Below are 22,189 nucleotides of genomic sequence, written 5' to 3' on the forward strand. Positions count from 1 at the left end.
AGACAGGTTTGTAATTCCTAATTTCTTTCTTTCCTGGACCAGTCCTCATTACTTCTATCATGGTTAATAGTGACTTGAATGGGGAAACTTTTTTGCAAATTCTTCAATATATTGTGTTATCTGGTATTAAAAAAAAATCATTACCCAAATTACAATAGTTGATGCCATGAATATGTTTGGTGGAGTATCCAATAAATTCCTTTCAGGTAACTAATGAATCCTCCTTCCTCAGTCAATACCAACACAAACACACACACACACCCACATTGGTCTTAGATCCTGTTCTTGCATAGTCATTCACAGAGTGGCCACGGCTTAAGCTCCAGTACTGTATGAGAATGCAAACAAGCAGATTTCACAATCAGATGACACTGAGACTTATATCCACGGTGCCAGACTCTCTTTACTGACTGCTCTCTCATCCTGGGCCAGCTAAGGGATCTGAGAACCTGCTGCAGTTAGAAAAAAGTCACCTGACTGCTACGTTTCCCTCCTGTTTACTCTCAATCACCGCAGCTCCCTTGGTCACCATCATCCAGGCTTTCCTATCACTATCCTGGCCAGGGAGACATCCCCCGGTGTGGTACACTGACCTCTTCCCGGAGAAATGCACACAGAAGAAAATGGGCTATCATCCTCTGTAGGCTTTCTGTGATCTCTCCATCTCCAGAGTCTCCAATGTGCCTGAAACACCCTTTTCTTCTCCTAAGTTTAGGAGGACAAGTTGATTATATAATACTACCTGGCATTTATGCATTAATTTCCTAACAGCAGAGCCTGTTCCTAGAACATTTTTTACTTCATTCTCATAACTACCCTTTGAAGGGAAAGGGAGCAATTATTATCATAATTTTACAGATGAGTATACTGAGACCCAGAAACTTTAAATGAGTTTTGCCCAAATCACGCGTTGTCAGAGTCTGGGTCTGGTTACTGCCTCCAGATCCTATTTGAGTCCAGATTCTCTCTGTACTCATTTCATCACCTCTGGGGTACAGATCTAAGTACACAAAAGCCAAAACAGGATTTCTAACTATTCACAGAGTGTGTAACACCCTGTCTATCTGGTTCAATGGATACATCGGTGCCTGGGCAGAAGGGGGAGAGGAGAGGTGGGAACTAAGGCAAGGACAAGAATGACTGAACTAAAAGTTGTTGGGGGAAAAGTTAGATCTAAGGAAGAACACCTGGTGTACAATATTTTAAACATGTATTTGTGGGATAAGTGATGTCCATCACTTCAGGATAGAATAGGTTTTATCTTTCTCAGAGAACTTAATTTTTTTTTCCCATAATACTTCATGAAAGTTGTATGCTGATCTTCTAGCCTGTTCACTCTTACCTCCCAGTATATCTGAACACAAAACTCAAATGGATGCTACAAATGAACAGACAGCTATGTACTAAATAACTCATAAGGGTATCTTTTTGGCTCACTTTTTTTTCTTCCGCAGTTAATTCTTCTTTTAGAATTTGAAGTTAGGTATTCAGTTAAAAATACTGTTCTTCTTTAGGTCATGAGAATGTCACTGGGGTACTGATGCTAAGACTAGAGGACTGGTATATAATGTCACAGATTCTGTAATGGACATGAGAAACTGAGTTCCTCACTTTCTAGGAACTTGAACTTGGCTGACTACTGCCCATACTCATTGGCCGTTTTCATTCTTTCATGTTATTTGTGTTACACACGCACACAAAGGGCCCATCACCATCACAAACCAGACACACTGTTTCACACTTCCAGGCATTTTTATTTACTACAGTTAAAGTAAGGAACAAAAAGCCAATTTAAAGTGTCAACCAAATTTTGATAACATTTTAAAATTTCTTGGCTTTATATTTTCTTTCCATTTTGTCATATGTTTATTTATTTAAATGATAAAATTATAAAATCATTCCTTCCTTGTTTCATATTTTTATGACTGAGATATAAACTCTGGAAGCATAGAAATTAAACTGGAAATGTTCAAAAGTGTTTCTGTTAGCATCAAGGAGAGACTTGCAACAAGGTACCTGACTTTCATAAGGAAACATTCAGAAGGGTCTTGTCAGCTGGATGGGTCTTACTGGCATTGATTCAGGCCACACTATTCACCTTGGGCATGACATAGATATACTAGATATCATGAGACTTAGACTTAAAAAAAAACATCACTTTGTAATTTTGTTCAGATTTCTGATAGAAAACACAGCTGATACTTTAATTTTGTAAGAGGAAAAAAAAATCCTGCCCATTCTTCTGAAATTTAAGTAGGCAGCCTTTGAAAGATCACTGGGAAAAGTCTGTATTTTCTCAGGTTTAACTAAATAATTTATGCATACTTTCACTTTGGCATGATGAAGCAATTTTAGCCTTTAAAACCCACAACTACTCAGGAGGGAAAAGGTCTGGTTCCTGCAACTTAAATAATTTAAACATCCAGGTGGAAATGCTTTCAGCATTTTCCCTGTTGGAGACAAAGGAAGAAGACTTCAAAATTTGAGATACTAAGACCAAAGAATTGATAAAAGTCCTAACCATGGGTGCATTTAATTTAGAATGGAAATCCTGCAACGGTTTTTGAATGATGTGGACAAGAGTGGGTGAGGTGCACTGTCTGCCTACCTGCTGTTTATAATGAACACAAAGAAAACAATAAGTCAGCAGAGCCTGAAGTCACACATCTATGTACACACATATATAAATACCCACATATGCAAATAAAAATATCTATAGAAGTTAACATAAACCCATAGCCCACGTCAATCCAAGCCTTAAGCTGGCAGCAATTAGAGTAGAAGAAACTGTGTTAAAATACACTGCGCTTTAATCCCTGGCTTCCTGAGTTATATAAGTGTGTATATCTTTCAATATATAACTAAGTAGATTAGGATGAATGAGACAGAACAAAATGTCACTTCTGTGGGACACAGGACTGCAAAAAAGGAAAGATGCAACTACTAAAATACTAGAGGAAATTTTGAGATGTAGGTGTTGGGTATAATCTGTGCTCTGAGTCCCCAGTCTCTATGTTTTACGTCAGATTTCAGAACTGCCATGGGGAAGTTTGCCTTTTCACTTGCTGGTATGCAAGTGACATACTTGTAAAAGAGCAGGGGAATTGGAATACAAACCCTACAGATTTAGAGCACAGTCTATAATCAGAAAGTTTTGAGGGTTAAAAAATTTCCTGCTGCCTTATAAACATACCCCCTAATGTATGTGGTACCTAGTGTTGTAATTTCTGATGGGAGGGAAAAACACCCAACAGCTCAAACATAAAGCATTTTGGGTTTTTTGTTTGTTTGTTTGTTTTTTAATCTTTGTCACATTCAGGTTCGCTGCCAAGATGAAAGTCAGCTAAGGTTCAAAATAAGGTAACAGAGCAAAAGAGTTGGCTTCCTTTAGAGTTGAGTATGACAAAACTTATACAGGAAGGGTGAAAATAAATCTTGCTGGGTATGTATTCTTTAAAATGAGTAGGGGCTTCATTCCATTTTAGGAGAAAATAGGTCTTCAATGCTCATGCATTTCAACTTTCCAAAACTTTGGCCCTGTGCATTCTAGGCAGCAGCACACTGGGTCTCCTAAAGAGAGATCTTGAAGAAAATATGAAGAAAGGTTACCCTCTGAGCCAACAGGAAATGTTAAGCTTGGCCAGGGCTGCATAAAAGAGGGTTGCTGAAACCAAACATCACTTCCAGAACAAGGTCGCTATGTTATGATGATTTCATTCTGAATGTGAAGCTGGATTTGTTTTTGTTGCAGTGGTAGGGGTGAGGGCCACCTAAGTGACGTAGATTAGGGATGTGGAATGGGAAGAGTGATATTACACCATGGACACATCAGTGCTGTTAAGGGATTCAAGAAATATTATTCTTGCTAGATTTAAAGAGCTTGAACATCAATGGCTAAGGATGGAATGTGAAGGGTAGCCCAGAAAGAGATTGAAGTGGGGTATGTGGTGGTTTTTCCTTTCATTTTCTTTCCTTTTTTTTCCCCCCTCTTTTTGGTCATCCATTGACTTTAATTAAGCCCAGCTAGGCTCTTAAGCATGGGAAACTTGGAGAACATTTTTGTTTAAAGTGACCTTGTTCCCAGGGTTTTCCCTACGACTTCTCTCAGCTCTGTTGCAAGGATGAATATCCACATTCTTGCTCTGAATCTTAGAACAGGGCACTTGGCATAAATAGAAAATTTTAATCTCATATGAAGTATAAGACTAAGAGTGCTTTTTTTCTTTAAGGAAAAAGAAACCTTTCTCCATAATCCTGCTAGTTATACTTCTTAACTGTATTATTTTAAGTCAATTAATTCAAATTTTAAAATAATGAAATTACTAGCAGAGACTCTAAACTTCTTTTAGTATATTAAATTGGGCAGATTGCTTCTCTCCTTCTAATTATGAATGTTGCAGTTACAAAAGAAACTGTCATTTTGATAGAGCAAAAGACAATCTGTCTGCCAAAAATGTCCAACCATAATTCTAAAAAAAAAAGTCATAGGCATCAAGAACATGCTACTTTGTTTGATGTACTGTCTTATTGGAAACCTAATTTGCTTTCAACCTCTGAGGTAACACATAACATAAGTTTGTGTGACTAATTTTTCTTGGAAATATGAGTAATTAGAATTAGGGGCCATTTTCATAGCAGGAGTGGACAGGTTTTTAAAAAATTCAAAGTAAATGCTAGAGTTATTTTCTTGGCTTTTTTTATAGCACTCCTAAAACCAAGTAGAGGGGGGCCACTGAGCTTTGTACTGGATAATATGAGACCCCATGTAAATTGTGAGCGATTGCAAAGTACGAAAAGGTTTATTACCTAAGGTGATCCCTCCCAGAGCTCCAGGAGTGTAAAAGCATTAGGCGTGTGTTCTAACAAAGTCATAAAAATCAATAAACAGGAACCCCCCACCTGTGCAATGGCCCCAGTGTTAAGTTTTATACATGTAGTAATAGTGCATATCAATTTTCACCACCCTTCCTACGCTAGCTATTACAGGGCCTACCACCACCGGAGGGACGGCAAAAGCCACACCATTCATCCATCCCACGGAGTTGTCTACATGCCAGGCCCATTGCATCATTGTCAGTTTTATTCTATCTGCAACTGGACCAGGCTGCAGCCCTAGCTTCTCTACACCCACTCAGTAACGCAACAATCGCAAACTGTGCCTCTGTTTGAAAGAGTTTACAAGTCCTCCTGAAAGAGAAACAGAATCATTGCATGTGAATGCCCCAGACCCTGGAGGATCACACAATGGAAAGGGGAAAGACACGCCGCTGCCACCGATATGTGACCTTGTCCAACACTGCTGCAGTCTCCGGCTTACCCACCAAGGTTTACAAAATCATCACACATTCTCAGGAAGTCTCCAGATGACCAGGTTTCTACAGAAGCTAGTTGTCATCTGTGTGCCCCTTCATAGCCAGAAGATTCCCAAAGCACGGGTCACTGTTGTAGATGCAGAGTAACATGCTAGAAATGAAGCCCTAAACATGTGGCATTTTCACCAGGTTACAGAAATAACTACTAACATCACACTTATTTCATAATTAAAGGAAATCCTCCCACCCCACCTCCCCATTTTCACCAACAAGGCAGAAAATATGACCGAACCTGTGATCTTTGTACCACATCCACTCTTCCCCAACCATTACTCTGTGTGGGGTCGGGGGTGGTACAGGCTTAGTAAAATCCCAGGCACTTGTTGATAAAGAGGTCTAATAACTCTAGGGCAAATACTTCACTTGGGCCATTCCAGAAAAAAAGAAAGAAAGGGGAAAAATGCCTCGTTTTATTTATAATCCAAAGATAACTGCTCTGTAATAACGAGGAACATTTGAGAAGATGGCCTTCATTCAGATCCAGGACTTAGGTGATTTTTTTTCCTTGTAAATGGGTCTATTGGCCACAGTTTTAACAGGACTGACAAACAAAAGTTGACCCTTGGCAATGACTCCTCTTCTCCTTTCCCCAGCATAAAACCAAACCAAACCAAAAGAACCAGGAGTTTTATCTGTCCGAGGTTGTCTCTGATAGCGCTCACAGCACGGGAAGTGCCACTCACGGGTACTTAAAGCTGCGTCATTTAGGAGCATAAAAATAGACTAAAGTTGTGCAGCAAATGAGAAATTATAATATAACTCAAGTGCTGTGGCATGAAACAGGCAAAATGAGCCATCTAAACGCTTTCCAGAACCCAAAAAATAAAGAGAATGGAAAATGCAACTCTAGCATGATGTGCATGAAGGTGTGTGCTAACTTCAACACCATCCACAAGAAGAGCTGCTATGGATGTTATGAGAAAATGAGACATTTCGAGCAATGCAAAGAAAGTGAAGCACTGCAGTTGTGAACAGCTGGCATACAATAGATAATTTAAGGGAAAGTGACCCTCATGTATAATTTTTAACTGAAGAACTGTCAGGCCCCATTAGTTCCAATAGGGCCTGCCAGGACCAAGATTGGTTTACTGGAGTATGGCGTGAGCATAGCTTCTGAAAGAGCAGTGTGAAAACATAATATGGGGATTCAGTAAATTTAGTGTTTTTAAAAATTGTTACACATTACTTGATATACTGACATCAGTGCCTTTTGCCTCTGCGTTCAGAATGAAAGGCCCAATAGGGTAGCAACTGCCATGGTCAGCAATTTGTGAAAAAGCCCTTCCGAGCACTTGTACTATGTTCAAAAGTAACCCTCAAAAGTTAAAAGGGAAAACCAAATGGTGGCTATCGTACTGATTATTCACTGTGGTACCAAAGACTTATGACTCAAAGGCCCTGAAGGCAATAGGGCAAGGAGCAGAAAAACCATATTACACCAATTCAACTGAAGTTCTTGTTAGGAAGTATGGAATTTCCCAGAGTGTGAAGGAGGTGACACAATCTTCTTGGGGAACACAATGTGTGTACTTCAAGAGTAAATCATAGGGAAAAAAGAGGTCACCTCTTCTCCTTCAAGTTGACCATTCAACTAAGCAAATATATATTAAAACTTTCTTCCTACCAGGGTTATCTAAGTTCAAAACACGGTAAAATGACAAGAATATACAAGTGGATGGGGTGATTTCAAGTAGTACAACTTTTCTTAAAAGCAAGAATTCATGGCAAGGTAAAGGAAAGAGTGAATAGTCAAGGAACTTTATGGGGAAAGGGGTCATGGAACTGGTATGTATACAAAATATGCAGCCTGGTGCTTTGTAACCCAGTTTCATGGGGGCTATGTTTAATATCTTGTGCAAAATACCATGCTTAATTTTGCTGCATGAAGTTGTGCAGTTTAAAATCTCTTTTGCCTTACCTCTCTACCCTTAGGGGGATTGGCTTGCTATTGTCTCATTGGTATTCTCTGGTGTAAATGTTTGGAGGAAATTTTAGGCACCTATACCCCAAATTAATGGGATTCTTGGCATCCTGTCTCCCTTTTAATGTTGCACTGATGTGGAATTAATCTCTCTATTTAGGTGGTTTGTCTTTGCTACAAATATTAAATAATCAAGTCAACATCTTTATATATTTAAATCTACCATTTTGGAGAGGCAACTATTCACTTCCATAATTATAGCCATTTAACTCAAAATCTAGTAATTAGATAACGTAACTGAGCTTTACAGGTATTATATTCTTTACTAGACACTATATTACAAGCAATCATTAGGTCTGCTACAAAAGGGTGTAAATACTAATGTATTTTTTAATTTGCTTTGTGACCTAAACAAGCAATCAATGTACATTAATAAGCATAATTGTTTTTTTGGCATCTGTCCATTCATTTGGTCCACCTTGACAACTCCAGCAAACACATCAGCAAAACTCAGTAACCACAATACACTTGGAGGAACCATCAGTGACAACCTCTCAACTATACATCACAAGTTAAATTATTTTTATATGAGATGAAAACCTCTGTAGCTTGCCATAGCATCCCCCTTACAGATGTTTCAGACAAGGAGTTTGACTGATATTTCCACCTCAAACACCACTTTCAAGGGGCCATAAAACAAGCCTTAATGAGGTGATAAATGTGTTTACCTTTGATTAGGTGAGCTGCTCGATAAGATAACATAAAGGACCACTTTCCAAGAGTAAATATGTACAGAAATTGCTGGCCACTACCGTTCTTTCGGGATTGTAGAGGTAAGCAGAGCTGGAACGGGAAGACCTTACTTCACCAATGCATCTTTCTGTTGGAGAATTTGGTTTTGCCAATGGAAAGAGCAACATCTATAAGAAATCTCTGAATAACCTGTGGACTCTAACAGTTCTTCGAAAATCTATTCCTGGATTCTAAGACTCTGTGTTCTTATTCAACTCGACCACAGCTCTTCCCATGAAATAGTACAACTGTTTTCTTCTTTGTCTGCTTCTGTGTGGGCCATCCCAGGTGGCACGAGTGGCACAGAGCCTGCCTGCCAATGCAGCAGACGTGAGAGATGTGAGTTTCATCCTGGGGTGGGGAAGATGCCCTGGAGGAGGGCACGGCAACCCACCCCAGCATTCTCAACTGGAGAATCCTCATGGACAGAGGAGGCTGGTGGGTTATAGTCCAGAGGATCACAAAGTGTTGGACATGACTGAAGCAACTTATGTATATGGGGGCTGAGATTTTGTTTCCATCATCTTTGCATCCTCTGAGGCTGGTATTGTGCCTGGCCTATGGTTGATAGTAACTAGTATCTTTTGAATGCATGAATTTTGTTGTTCTTGTTGTTATTTTCTAGAGTCACTGGAGTATCTAGTCTTAGGGTATGTAAATTTTGCCACTGGGTCGCAGTGAGCAGCCATCAAGAGCTCAGTCCGCTAATACACCCTCTCCTCGTCTCGGCTGACCTTCCTACAGGGTGACTCTGGCATAATCACCACAAAGGTACTGTGGTTTGATTTCACAGGAGGAGACCGTTATCATTTGGTCCTTGACAACTTCTGCAAACAGTTGCTCTTCGGCTTACAAGCAAACATGTAACTGATAAAATTGGAAGGAAAAAATAAAGCCAACATGGCACCCTCACCACACAATTTGCATGCATTCTAAATAAAAGAAATATGAATAAAAGGTAACTTATTCAGTGTCACTCGTACATATTTATAGTTTAAAAATTAGTCAAAGTTTATGTCCTGAGGTTGCACCTACAGGAAGCCAGATGTGCCTTCTGCCTGTGACCTAAGACAGGCCTAGAGCAACTACTAGATAATTTCTCGCTCATCCTCTACACCGTCGATTGCGGCGGCTTTCTGAGGTGAGAGAAACTGACAGCACTAACTCTCCAGGGCAGAACTTTCCAGTCAAGTGGATCAACGGACTGAAAATCTCTTATGAATAGTCATTAGGCCTTCATTACAAACCCCTCAAAACCCAGTTCTCTTTTCGCAACCAAATGCCTTTTGTCATCTTCACAAGGTGCATCATTTAATTACCAATTGATTTCTTTATATATGACAACATGTCAGATAGCAAAATACAGTGTATCTCCCTTAGGGGGAGAAGTCTGTTAACTATCAGTATGCCAGGTTACAGAATTATCTGAAAAACAGGCACCCTGCACACCGTTTCTTCCATTTACCTACTTTTTCTAACATCTGAGTTTCTCTCTTTTTGTTTTAAAAAGCCAATAAAAGGAAAAGAAAAAGAAGAAAGCTAATGAGAATCCTGATGGGAGTCTTCCCATACTCTGAAACACTTTCAAATGAGTGAGAATACATGTTAAGCTTTCTCTACATTAAAAATGAACACTCCCCAACATATAGGGAATGTAGAGTGAATTCCAAAACACAACTATCTACAGAACTACCACAGCCCATCTTTATACATAAAAAAAGTAAAATAAAATGTCAGACAATTGTTCTCATTATACCAAGAATTTCCTCAGCTTCTGACTTTAGCTAACGCGCTAAATCTTCCGCTGTGCAACGACTGCCTGATAATCAAGTCAGTACTGTATTAATAAGCTGAATAATCAGGGAATTTCAAAAATGTACAGGACTATTATACCGTAACAATAAAACCTCAAACGGAGTAAACCAGGGCAAGTGCTGAAGGTAGGCGTCAGAAAATAATGAAAGCAGTGTTGCAGCAATGCACTCCATTGTGTGGTGGTGTAAATGCCTGCTTCTTTCATTCACAGAAGCCACATTACATGAGTCCGAATGTTCTCAGAGCGCCACTGTGCCTAGTTGTGCTAGAACCTGGCACCGACGGGTACTGAGAGCTGACATTATACCGTAGGATGTGCTGCAGGTGTGCAGGCCTGGGAACGTGCTCTAATTACATATTTTCCTGCCGCGCAACAATTAAGGTCGCCAAAATAATTGCCAGTTTCTTAATCCCTCTCTAACAAGACTGACAGAAGGAATGGTTTATTTTTCTCTGGTTGTTTGGAAAGTGTTCCTCAAGATTTTGCTTTTCTATGGAACTGCATAAAACTAATTCTTATGTTCAGATGTGTGATTATACCCATTGTTTTTTTAAAAAAAGGCCTGTCTTTGCATTGTAGTAAAACTAAAATAATAATAAAAAAAAGTGAATTGTATAACTTGGTAGGTGGTTTAAACATTGTTCCTCTTAGAGAAGGTACCTTTTTTTCTTTTAAGACCCTACGTTTCTACCCTCTGAACTGCTCAAATCATATGGGATGTTAACGTATGCTAAATGGGAGAAAAAGCCGACCACAGGAAAACAGACAAAATAGGTGTCTTCACTCATTGAGTGCTGGTTCTTAAACTTTTGGGAGGTCACAGAGCCTTTTAAAAATCTGATTAAATGTATGGACCCACTGCCCAAAAAATGCATCAATGTACAAAATGTTGCACGCAATTTCTGCTGGTCTACAGATCCCTTAAAAATCCATTAATGAAAGGCAGGGAAAGAACCCCAGTCAACTAACAAAAATTATTTATATACCTCCCTTCATTCACCCATCCTTGCATCCTTTGAGCTCTTTGACCATCACATGATGGTCTATCTACCACAGGCATCAGGAACTAAGTCTGTGGGATTTATACTCTTAGCTAAAACCCCATTTATTACATTATCATTAGTTGTCAATTTCCCATTTTGGTCAGGCTAATTGGTCAGAGCTGAATCATTTAGGGAATTTTGAGCCAGCTTATTCACTCTTGCCCCCTCTCCTACAAATCAGAAGATGGCAGTGCGGACTGATTGAGTACTTAGCAGACAAACTGAAGTTATGTCAAGCGCATTACGATTTAACACACGCTGAATGGTAGGGGCAGCAGATGTAACTAATGGGGTTAGGGAGAGGAGAAGCTTGAGTGCAGAGAGAGGGGATGCAAGGGAAACAAAAGTGATTGTATCGGTAATAGAGACTTCAAAGGGGAGTACTTGGGAAGATTTGGGGGGGTGGATCTGGCAAATGGAAAAAGAAGCACATCTGCCTGTAGAGTGGCTGATACAGGAGAGAGAGGAAAGGCCTGCCAGGAGAAAAAGCAATGGAGGGGAATCAAAGGCAAGGAAATGTACAGCTGCAGAAGAAAGGAAGCTCGATTCTATTTGTGGAGGCAATGACACCAGGCCTCATGCTGTTGGAGCTGGCCCAAACTGTCCTGCTTGGAGTGTCCCGTCCATGAGACATCTCGCTAAGTTGGAGACAAAAAGTAGCTGTAATGATTTCTTCTTGGTGTTTGAAAATAAATTCATCCTGAGGTTTGAAAAACTCTTTCATTACAAGACTGGTGTGTGGTTTAAATATGCACTGCTCCTCCCCTCTGCCTTCCTCCCCGCAACTTCATTCTTCTGCGTTGGATGTTTCAAAACAGTGGTCCAGAATGACTTGTTTGGGTAGACAACTGAAGTTTGAGTTTTATGGATAAAAGTGAGGAACAGGACTGCTGTTCCTCTTCTTTCATGAGACAAATGAGATACTTTGTTTCTTACTTGAGGAGGCAGATGCCTGAATCCCAGTGGCAGAGTGTGTGAGCGCGTGTGTGTGCGCGCGTGTGTGTGTGTGGGCATGTGTGTGTTACTGACACTACAACAGGGAGTGGGGGGACAAGGACGAGGACCAAATCATTAAGCAGCATCAGGAAGGAGTGAAGGTGCTAGAACTGTAAAAATCACATCATATCCTGGGGTGCTGTTTCCACCACCAGTGGGTAACTCTTGTCCTTACTCACGTGGCAAATGCCACTCCTTCTTTTTTAAGGCCAGCTCAAGCGTGTCCTTTCCTATAGCCGTGCTGACCTGTTTAGTGGAGGGCAGCTCAGTCCCTCCTTGTGCATAAATAGCATCAAGGACTTACCTCGATCATTACTGAATTCAGTCTGTCTCAAAAACCATGGCTTTCTTGACTATGTATTGAATACTAAACATTTATTGAATATTAAAGTTTTGAATATTTACAATGTGTCAGGCTCTGACCCTGTCAAGCTGTTCTTTCTGACACTGATCCCTGAGGCTTAGTGAGAACTGATCTTTGGTGCTAAAGTAGTACCTGGCACCTGGTAAGTAGCTTCTGTTTGTTAAATACAATACTGAATGAACTGGACATAAAATAACTTCCGTTGGCATGTTTATAGTAAAATTCTTCCAATAGGTGTAAGATTTTTTTAAAAAATAGCTCTTTCACAGAGAAGTGTATTCATTGTTGAAATAAGTTTTAAAAAAGTGGCAGTTCAGCTCTTGGTTTAAAATCTCAATTGTAGCACAGGTAGACATTTCCTGGGCATGACCCATACACAAACTAACACACAGCCTTGCACAGGGCACACTAGGTAGATGTCTGTGAATTCATTTTTGATGTACATAAACGCCATCAGTCAGTCTTGGGCATTTCACAAACACTGGCGAGACTCTAGTCTGCTGACCTCGTGGGCGCCTTCAGACTCCCTATCAGACACTATTCGGGCAATTCTACATCTACCTCATAACAGGCTTTTTTTCTAACCCAATTTCCTTGACCTGTGTTTTCCTTCTAACCAGACTTCAGAGACAAAGGCAGAGCAGTAAATCATTTTCTTAGAAAAACACTATCGGGCTATTTCAGTCATTTGGGCTGTTACTTATATGCCGTACCTGAAAAGTAATTCTGAGATGGTGTTGCTCGCTAAATTCTCTTTTCCTCATTATCATTATTACTTCAAAATGATCATTAATTTGCTCTTTGGCTTTTCAAGTGGGAAACATCAAAGAAAGGAAAGTTCTTCCTAATTTAACTTTTCTTGAAAGGTAACTGATTTACAAACAAATTACTTGTGCCTTGTAAGGAAGAGCCAAACGTGTGTGCTCATTTGATACATTTTCAGGGGCTACAGTGTGGAAATGAAACCCTAGGAAGCTTCTGTGTGATCCACAAACAACTTCACGGTGTATTACATGTGCATCAGATTCAGAGACCAAACCCTCTGAGCTGCAAGCAACCTGCCGTGCAGAAGCCTGGCTTGGCAATGCCTTGAACAGCTTATTTAAATGACAAACTTTCCTGCCTCTACTTACAGGTGATTTTGAAAGTTCGTTCTATAAACTAAACAGCTTCATCTCCAGTCTTTCTTTCTTAAATCATACATACGTCTTCTTTGAAAGTGACTGTTTCATCTCTCTCTTAAAAGCTTATCACCTTTGCTAAGAAACTGCCTTCAGAGTAAAAATGTATCTAAAACATGCATGAAGCTTAAACACATATTCCAACTTGAGGGCAAATAATGTTAGAGACATGCCTAGGATTTCCAGGATGAAGTTTGCCTTGAATAGAAATCACATGAGAAGCATGTTGAAGTCATAACTTTATAGTGTAAGATGATCAAAGGCAAGTATTAATACTTTTTTTATCAGCTCACCTTCTAAACAATATTTCAGTAGATTTCCTTTCACACAGTGATATTTGTAATAAATGTTCTGCCTTTGTTTTAAAGTCAGTCTGTAGAAAGATGACATCAGCTTAGCAAACAATAAAGTGCCTGTAATATTGTCTCCAGAGGGCTGTTACATTTACTTTGTAGCAGTAAAATTCAATTTTCAAAAAACACTACATGAATGATGTTAGGTTATTAACCCTATCACCGCCGTAAAACTATCATCATTGTGTGCAGAATGTAGGTCACTTTCCAGAATCCCTAAGTTGCTTTTTTGTTGTTGTTGTTAAATAATCCATTTAAGCTTCTTTTCTCTCCTATAACCTGGGTTGTGTCCCTTCCTTTGGGGAAAAAAAATTCCAGCATTTAGTCAGCAGACTTGAACAAGATCCCCACACTTGCACTTTGAGGTTCTTTTCCTTTGTTGCCCCCATGTTACGCCTCTCAGTTGGAAATAGCCCTCTGCATTAACTTTTTTACCAAAACCTGTCATTCTCGAATTAAAATCTGTGTATCTTGCCAGGTTTTCCAACTGACAAGAGTCCTAACTCTCACAGTTCTAGGACAAAAAGAAAAATGAGGACGGGCCTCATTGCAAAGCCTGAATCCCTCGTGCCTTTCAAGACCTTGAACACAAACACTTTAAGTTCTGGACCTGAAAGCAACTCCCTTCCTGGGCATGAGTGAAAACCATATACACCTGATAAGAGCAATGGAAATCTTTCGTGTTTTGAAAGAATCTTGATCAACACCACATCGGCGTGCAAAGAGTTAACTAGTTAAACTTCTACAAACCCCCACAGTAACTTTCCAAAAGCTGACAATAAGTAAAAGAAGTGCTGGTTATCCATTTTTTAAAGGGATGGGATTGGTTTTAGAAGAAAGGGAAAGAGGATCAAACACCTCAATGCAACAAAAGATTGTGTCAGAAGGCCCTCAATCACAAACCTCCTTCAACAACAGATATTCCAACCTTCCAGAGCAGTTACCCAGGCAGCACAGCTAAAAAGTTCCCTGACATGAAAAGAACAAAAACCAAAGGGACAGAGGTAGTTATTGTCATGCACACTCCTCTCCCTCTCTTTCTCTCTCTACTCTTTTTTTTGGCTTGGGCTTTTCCCTCCCCCATGAAACTTTTGCATAAGCTGTTAGAGAAAAGTGATGGTGTGGCTTACAGAAACGAAATCCCCTATTTGTAAGCTGCCTCCTAGGTGCTGAGGTAGACCTCGTGGATTTTCTGTAAGAAACACCTGATGAATGGAGAGATCATTGACATGAATACTTCCAAAGAGTCCTCTGAAATTATAAGCATAATTATAGCCCTGTAAATATGGTCAATTTTCCCTTGAAAACACTTGGGTGGTTGTTTTTTTTTAATTGATGTTTTCTTCCCAGACAAATTCTGTCTTCAGTGCACAGTGGATGTAAGTTATTTGCATTTTCTGTGTTGGGTCTTAGAGGTATCTTTACAGCATGTTCGAATTTTCCACTAAAATGTAAATTATTAACAAGTTGGAGTTTTCATTTGTTTTATCTCCTGAAGTGAGATCTAAATAAGTATGTAGAAACACTTAAAATTCTTACCATTTATCTGTTTTCTGAGAAATAAATCTCATGCATACTGCACAGGATATTTTCTTACACATATCATGCATCCTTGTAATGGGGAAAAAACTAATTTGAGGGGAAGCACTATGTTTCCTGGAGGTTTAGTTGTATAAGCAGAGAATATTAACCCAAAGGAGCATCTGGTCACATTTTTGTCATCATCATCATCTTCATAATTACCCTCAGAAAGCATCATTTAAGTCTTCATTATTACCTACATTGATACCAGCCATATTCAATTAACTTTGTCCTTGATTTCTAAGACATACGCTACTGTTAGAACCAGATTAAAGGGACTCGGTTTTGTTGTCCAATTTTATATGCAAGAATAAAAGAGCACAGTGCAAGGGTGACTGAGAGGGGTGTGATGGGGCAGTTGTCCTTTGAGATACTATAATAATAACAACAACAAAAAACATTCAAATGGTGCTTACTATGTGCTAGCAGTGTTCTACATAAATTCCCTCTTTTTTTCCTTCTCAATAGTCCATTTTACAGATGAGAAAACTGAGGCTAAAGGGTGTTAGCTGACTTGCCCAGTGTCACAGATAGCAAGTGGTAGAGCTAGAAGTTTTGAACCTGGCCATTCTCTCAACAACCACAATTTGCTGGACCAGAATGGAGGAAAGGAAGGACTAAGGAAAGGCACAAAGTTTCTGGATCTGCCATATAATGGTGCATATCAGGGATCTTTGTGGCGGAACGGTTTCTGAAGCAGGGAGCGAAGGGTTCCATAAACAATAGTGGGCTTACTTTGGAAAACAGATGGAAAAGATGGGAGCAATTAGGAGCTAGCTAGATGAAGAAGTGAGACATAGAAAGGGAACATCAGAACAGAGTCCGGAGAGCCGCTGGCAGTCTCAATGGAACCCACAGAAAATGATGGACCAGTTAAAAGAGACAGAGAGAGAAGGGAAAGTTCATCAGTGGTGTTAAATTAAGCTGAAGTTTGATATGCTCATATGGAGGCAGAGAGGGAAGAAGGCCACAAATTCCCAGTGGGTCAAAGCCAAAGCCTGGACTAAGACCACAACTATGAGAATGAAAAGGAAGGGGGTGGATTCAGGAAATGTTGGCCAGAAAAAAGTGGCAACGGTCGGTCACAGACTGGATGTGGGGAGTGAGAAAGACAGTGGTGAGGCAAAAATAACTCTGGAGTTCCTGGTTGGGAGGTCCATGATAGGGCGGTACTTTCCAGTGCAGCGGCGAACTGGGCAGATAAGGAAGATGAGTAGCTTTATGCCATGATATTTAATTGGCCGATGTCAATGTAAGTTTTGAAGTCTCTCATGGGATGAGTACTATGAGGTTCTAAAACATGGCTGCTTTCAGTGGTGAACACCTCGACCCTTTTAATAGAGGTCAGTGTTTTAGTAGCTGGAATATCAGGGAAGAGTCTGTCAGGTGTGTAGGAATCTGACAAGGGAGGTGTGGATGTTGTGTTGCTAAAGATTAGACTGTGCACGTGAGGAATGCCAGAAAAATGCTCTATAACCAGAGCTGGTTCAGAGGTGTAGGAAAATGGAACACCACTTCTAGTGTGGAACAGAGCAAAATGCCCTAAGAAAATACTTCAAGCTAAGGCATGGCCAACACTTCATATCCCGGGCTTTCTCTGCTCTAGGTATCACAGCACAATAATTCATAGTTTAAATGCAGGCCAAGTAAACTGCATTACATAAAAAATTTTAAAGTTTGTATCAAAAATTGTGGGCTTCCCAGGTGGCTCAGTGGTAAATAATGACAATGCAGGAGATTCGGATTAGATCCCTGGGTCGGGAAGATCCCAGTATTCTTGTCTGGGAAATCCCATGGATAGAGGAGTGTGGCGGGCTACAGTCCATAGGGTCACAATGAGTCGGACACGACTTATCAGCTAAACAACAACACAAAATTGTACAGGATAATTCCTTCAACTTCTGGGGTCAAACATTTCTTTAATGATTCCTCCAGTTTTCCCAAGTACTGTTCTGGGAGAGCAGAGTTTATTCATAAAATATCCACATTAAAAAAAAAAAAAACCTCCCCAATGCCTCCTTCTGGGTTCACCAGTATTTACAAACATGCAGCCTTGTGAACAGTCTTGCCTGAGCAGTTGTGAGCAGGGATCTTCCTTCACACAGAGTACTGGGAAAGGAGGGTATTATTTCAGCTGGGAGAGGAGCAGAGCTCTGGGATGAGACTGACTGATTCAGACCAGATGGGTGGCCACAAGTAGGTGCGACAAAAATAGAAACACATTGCAGACATTCCAGGCACTGTCCTCCTCCCCTGGCCAGGAGGTGGGTCGCCTGAGCTGCTCGCTTATCTACCTCCTAACATGCTCTCCAGTCAAAGAATTTTGATGCCACTAACTCTTTTCCTTCATGTTAGCAGCCTGGTCACATGGCATCTGACTGAAAGTTCCATTTAAAAAGTTAAACGACCATTGTCCAGGTTTCCCCATAATTAAGCCCACACAAAGCATTTCATCTAGAACTTAAATGTGTTATTATTTTAATTTTCCTTTCCACATGTAAACTAGCACACTGGAAACTTTTCTCTGACACTTACCTCCCGAGGAAGCAGAGTATATTTATAAATGATATTACTATTGTAATCACTGATCAGAATCTAATTCACAGGGCCTAAAAGGGTGCATATAAGGACTGAGAATTCTAACCCATTTACAGGCATTTTAACCATAAGTTTCTTGAGCCTGAGGACTCTCTCAGTAGAAAGAGATAGGACCTTACATGAGATAACCACAAACCACTCATTTTTCTCAAGTCACCATGTGATATTTAAGGTTTTTCTTGGACTATTTTGGCTCTAATTTCAATAAATTAGTGAATTTTGAATTTATAAATAAAGGTAAAGGGTTTATTATCTTGACAATATCCGGAAAAAGAAACATAACATTTTTATTTATTACAAGAATCATTTTCTTACTTGAAAAGAAACTCAACAAGCATGGGAAATTTTCTATCATTCAAATCTGAACTGTAGAAATTATGCACAAATTTGAATATTTATCGAAATTGAAGGAAACTCCCAAAGCTTTTTTGTAAAATAATATAAAACCTAGAGAAATGGCAAGCATTCAATAGCAGCCTCGTGGCATTTAAACAAGTACAGGGGAGGCTCTGTCATAATAAGAGGAAGGTTTTCTCACCCTCTACCTCAAATGTCCTGCCCTGTTTTGTCCCAGCATGAAGTTGGGAGTTTATGTGTTCTCACAGAGGACTGAAACTATTACCTACTTGTTATAAACCTTCTCAGATTTCACTGCTGTGGGTTAATCTGTAGGTCTTGATTGACATCCTTGGCTGTCTCTCACACTCGCTATGAAGTTCACATGTACCTACCACCTGAAAGGCAAGGCAGAACATTGTTTTCACTTTGCTCTCTATTTTCAACTAAAAACTGATTCCTCAGATATAATTTTGAGCCAGTTGCATAGGAAGGGATTTATTCTTTTAGCTTAAAAGTTACACGTATGGCTATTTATTCTTTTCACAGAGTGCTTGCCCATACCTGTCATGACACCCATCTGGAATTGAAATTCTATGGAAGACCTTGCTCATAAAGGTATTTATTCATTTTTCTGTGTCATAACAATTCCTAGAAGTAAGGTACCAGCGATAGACAGCTCTTGAATTTACTCTGCCAGTAGGTTTCCTTCTTAAAAAAAATTATTCTTGTGCAGGTGGAGATTAGCATATGAAAAATGCTTTTAATTTTGTCCACTCTCAGACTTACCTATCTGTCAAAGCCATACTTGTGACAGCAGTTGGGTTCAACTTATCTCTACTTTACCACCTAATAGCAGGTTTTAAATAGTCCGTGGGCTCTTAGTTATTTGTAAACTGAGTTCATTTGACTCCTTTTCTCAAAACAAACACAAATAAAACACAAAGACACCAAACTGCCAGCTCAGTTTCTGAATATTACAAATAAACACAATCATGTCCAGGAATCTGTGACAATGACTTCCTTTTGACATCAGGTAATCAAGTAACCAGCGCAAACCATCTCTTGACAGTTATTTCAGGATGCCCTGTGGTTCTTTCTGCGTGGAACTTAGTTTACATACTGTGCCTCTGTAGTAATATTTTATATCGATGATTTTTTCTACCGCTCATCTTTTTCCTTGCGAACTTGGACCTGCCTAATTTTGCAGTTCTCAACTGCACCATTTGATTGGTGCAAACCACAGTTTCACAGAATGGAGTGAAATGAGATGCCCCTGTGTTGGCATGGCTGTGGATCTATTGTGGATTCATGCTTCACTAAGTGACAGGATTCCCATAGGGCAGTACCTATCGTGAACTGGGCCTCACAGGGTTAATGGGGGCTGAATCTCAAAACAGACACGCAGCTCAGTACACCTACTCACTTATAAAGAATGAGCAGTAGACATGTACAGGCAAATTCTATTTCTATTAAAGGACACTTAAGTTATGGTGGAAAAGTAGAATGCTCTTTCTCACCCTTCAAACTAGAAGAAGATCAAGGGCACAGGCCAACTTGCCTTCTTCAAAGGGACCAAACTGAAGGTAGCACCTGAAACAACTTTGCCCTACCACCTACAGGCCTGAGACGGGAACAGGAAGAAAGTTCTCATGTGAAAATAAACGAGCTCAGTCTTCTCTCAATTAGCTTACTTCTTGATATTTTACTAGTTTTATTGTTTTCCTGGGTATTCAGCTGTCACAACTCAGATGATGATCCCAAAATGATCCCATGTATTGAAAATAAAACTTATTTGCCACGTTAACCTGATGTCTTAATGAATGGGCTGACATCGCTGGCATTTCATGTGTTGGCTCCTCATTTCACCCTGCCTTGACATCATCAAAATTCTCCTGGTTTGGATAGTAAGAGGTGAGTGGACACTAGCCAAGTGCAACTTTCAGACTTAATTTACTTCGGTCATTTAAAAATGTTCACAGGGACAATGAAACAAAATTTATACATTATCTACTCTCTTGGGTAAATAGTGGTCTTAATAATAAACTGTCTGGGAGATGCATGAAACCTGTTTCCTTTCTTATCAATGTTTTCCTGGCCATCAGAGCTAAGGCCCTACTCTATTTTAAATTTAACTATGAAAATGGGCAGTACCCAAGAAAACGCTAGCACAATTCCAGATAAAATATACTGTTGTGAAGCTGAAAAGTGCATACAAAGCAAGCTGCATTATTAGAATGTTTAAATATTAATTATACTGCTGTGTAGTAAAGATGATCAAGTATGAGTGTCAACTAATTTTCTAAAAGCTGCAACATTTACTTTCATCTAAACTTCCTTTGTTAAACTAAAACTAAAAGCCCAGCAAGTTTAGTCTACTTGAGTATGTTTATTTTTATTGGTTTCTGCATAATTTTTTTCTACCATAAACCAACTTTAACCCCTTTACTGTAATCTCTGCCAGTATAACTCCAATAGCACATCATAAAATTCCTATAATTCTTCAAAGCCACGGAGTTGGAAAGGAAAGGCTTGGGCATTTTGTAACAAACGCCAGCTCCAAGCTTCAGCCAATTATGTTTAACTCTTGCAAACCTACTTTGTGTGTGTGTGTGTGTGTGTGGAGAAACCCAGAGGTTTATGCTGTGTGGTCACTTTCATTTCCATCGTAAGCATTCTTCAGTTGCTTCTGAGTTGGAAGCCACTCTCATTTGGTGAAGAATATCCTGGTGGAGGTAGATAGGACCTAGCTCTGATAGCTGTGGAACCCAGGCTGACAGATGGGGAGACAGATGTACAGAGCCATGTACAATCACAGGGACTTCTTACTTTATGCACAAGCCTTTCCTATTGGAGATGAGGTGGCATGGAAGGTGGACATTAAAATGAACTCGGGTGATGGAGAATTTGGGCAGGATCCCTGCCACTTTCCCCCTGGTTGCTTTTCCTAGCACCTACTGTTCTCTTAGATTGCAAAACAGCTACTAAAATCAGGCAGGAGAATCACTTTAAGATTCTTAAGAAGAGACAAAGGAAGAGCAAGTGTGTGGAGAGAGACGCTCGGGTTTCATCCCGTCACCCATGGTTGCCCAGCCAGGGTTTCCCACCTGAGACAGATTGTGACTCGTGTTCAACTCATTCATGCACGAGAAGCAATACACAAGTTCAGTGTAAAGCTACTTTAAAAGCTCATCGGGTGCATACTTTACTTGTACAAAATACCTTATTCATGACGGAGCAGTGAGGGCCTAGGTAATTACTTGAATCAAGGTGGCCTCAGAAGTGTTTAAATCTACAAGGACACTTAGAGCATGAATAATGCAAAATAATTTGCATCTAAATTTTTTAAGTGTTCTTTATTCAAAAACTAAAATGCAGTTCCGATTAAAGTTTGATGAGTGAAAGCTGAGCACTTCGTACCCACTGTGAGACGTCTCCTGTATGTGGAAATTATTTCAGACAGTGGTGAAGGGACAAAAGAGTTTTAGTTTAGTTTTTTTTTTTTTTAATATAATTTAAGATGTGACTAAGTTGTCCTTCTTTTAAGTTTAACTTTCTTAGGTTTTGTAGTGGCCACCAAGGTAATTCCCAGAGTTTGTTTATCTGCTACAAATCCAAATTTCAATCCAACCCCTTAGGAAACACAATGAAAACACTTTCTTAGACACAGTAATTTGCCAAACAAAATAACATTTGCATTCCAAGCTAATGCAATGCAACTTTCTTTTTCTCTCACCTAAAAGTTTTCATTCAAATTATTCCTCTTTTGGAATCCCTAGACACAAAATATTTCTGTTCTCCCCAAAGCTTAGGATATCCCATGTCATTTTCTTGTT

At 39.7% G+C, this 22,189-nt stretch overlaps 1 protein-coding gene across 6 annotated transcripts in view; it reads right to left on the minus strand.

Annotated features, from left to right (window-relative positions):
- Window positions 1-22,189, minus strand: part of ZEB2 (zinc finger E-box binding homeobox 2) — a 139,541-nt gene that overhangs the window by 75,878 nt on the left and 41,474 nt on the right. Inside the window, exon 1 of one of the 6 annotated variants that reach the window (XM_088829240.1) lies at window positions 18,644-18,748. The exons of the other annotated variants lie outside the window; for them this stretch is intronic. Coding sequence (XP_088685366.1) covers window position 18,644 — 1 coding nt within the window. The 5' untranslated portion in view covers window positions 18,645-18,748. Of the gene's footprint in view, window positions 1-18,643; window positions 18,749-22,189 lie in introns of those variants that run through there. 6 annotated transcript variants of the gene reach the window in all.

The sequence above is a fragment of the Moschus berezovskii genome, chromosome 2 (genome assembly GCF_049115385.1).
Source record: "Moschus berezovskii isolate FMDL1 chromosome 2, NW_MosBer_1.0, whole genome shotgun sequence".
Classification (NCBI taxonomy): domain Eukaryota; kingdom Metazoa; phylum Chordata; class Mammalia; order Artiodactyla; family Moschidae; genus Moschus; species Moschus berezovskii.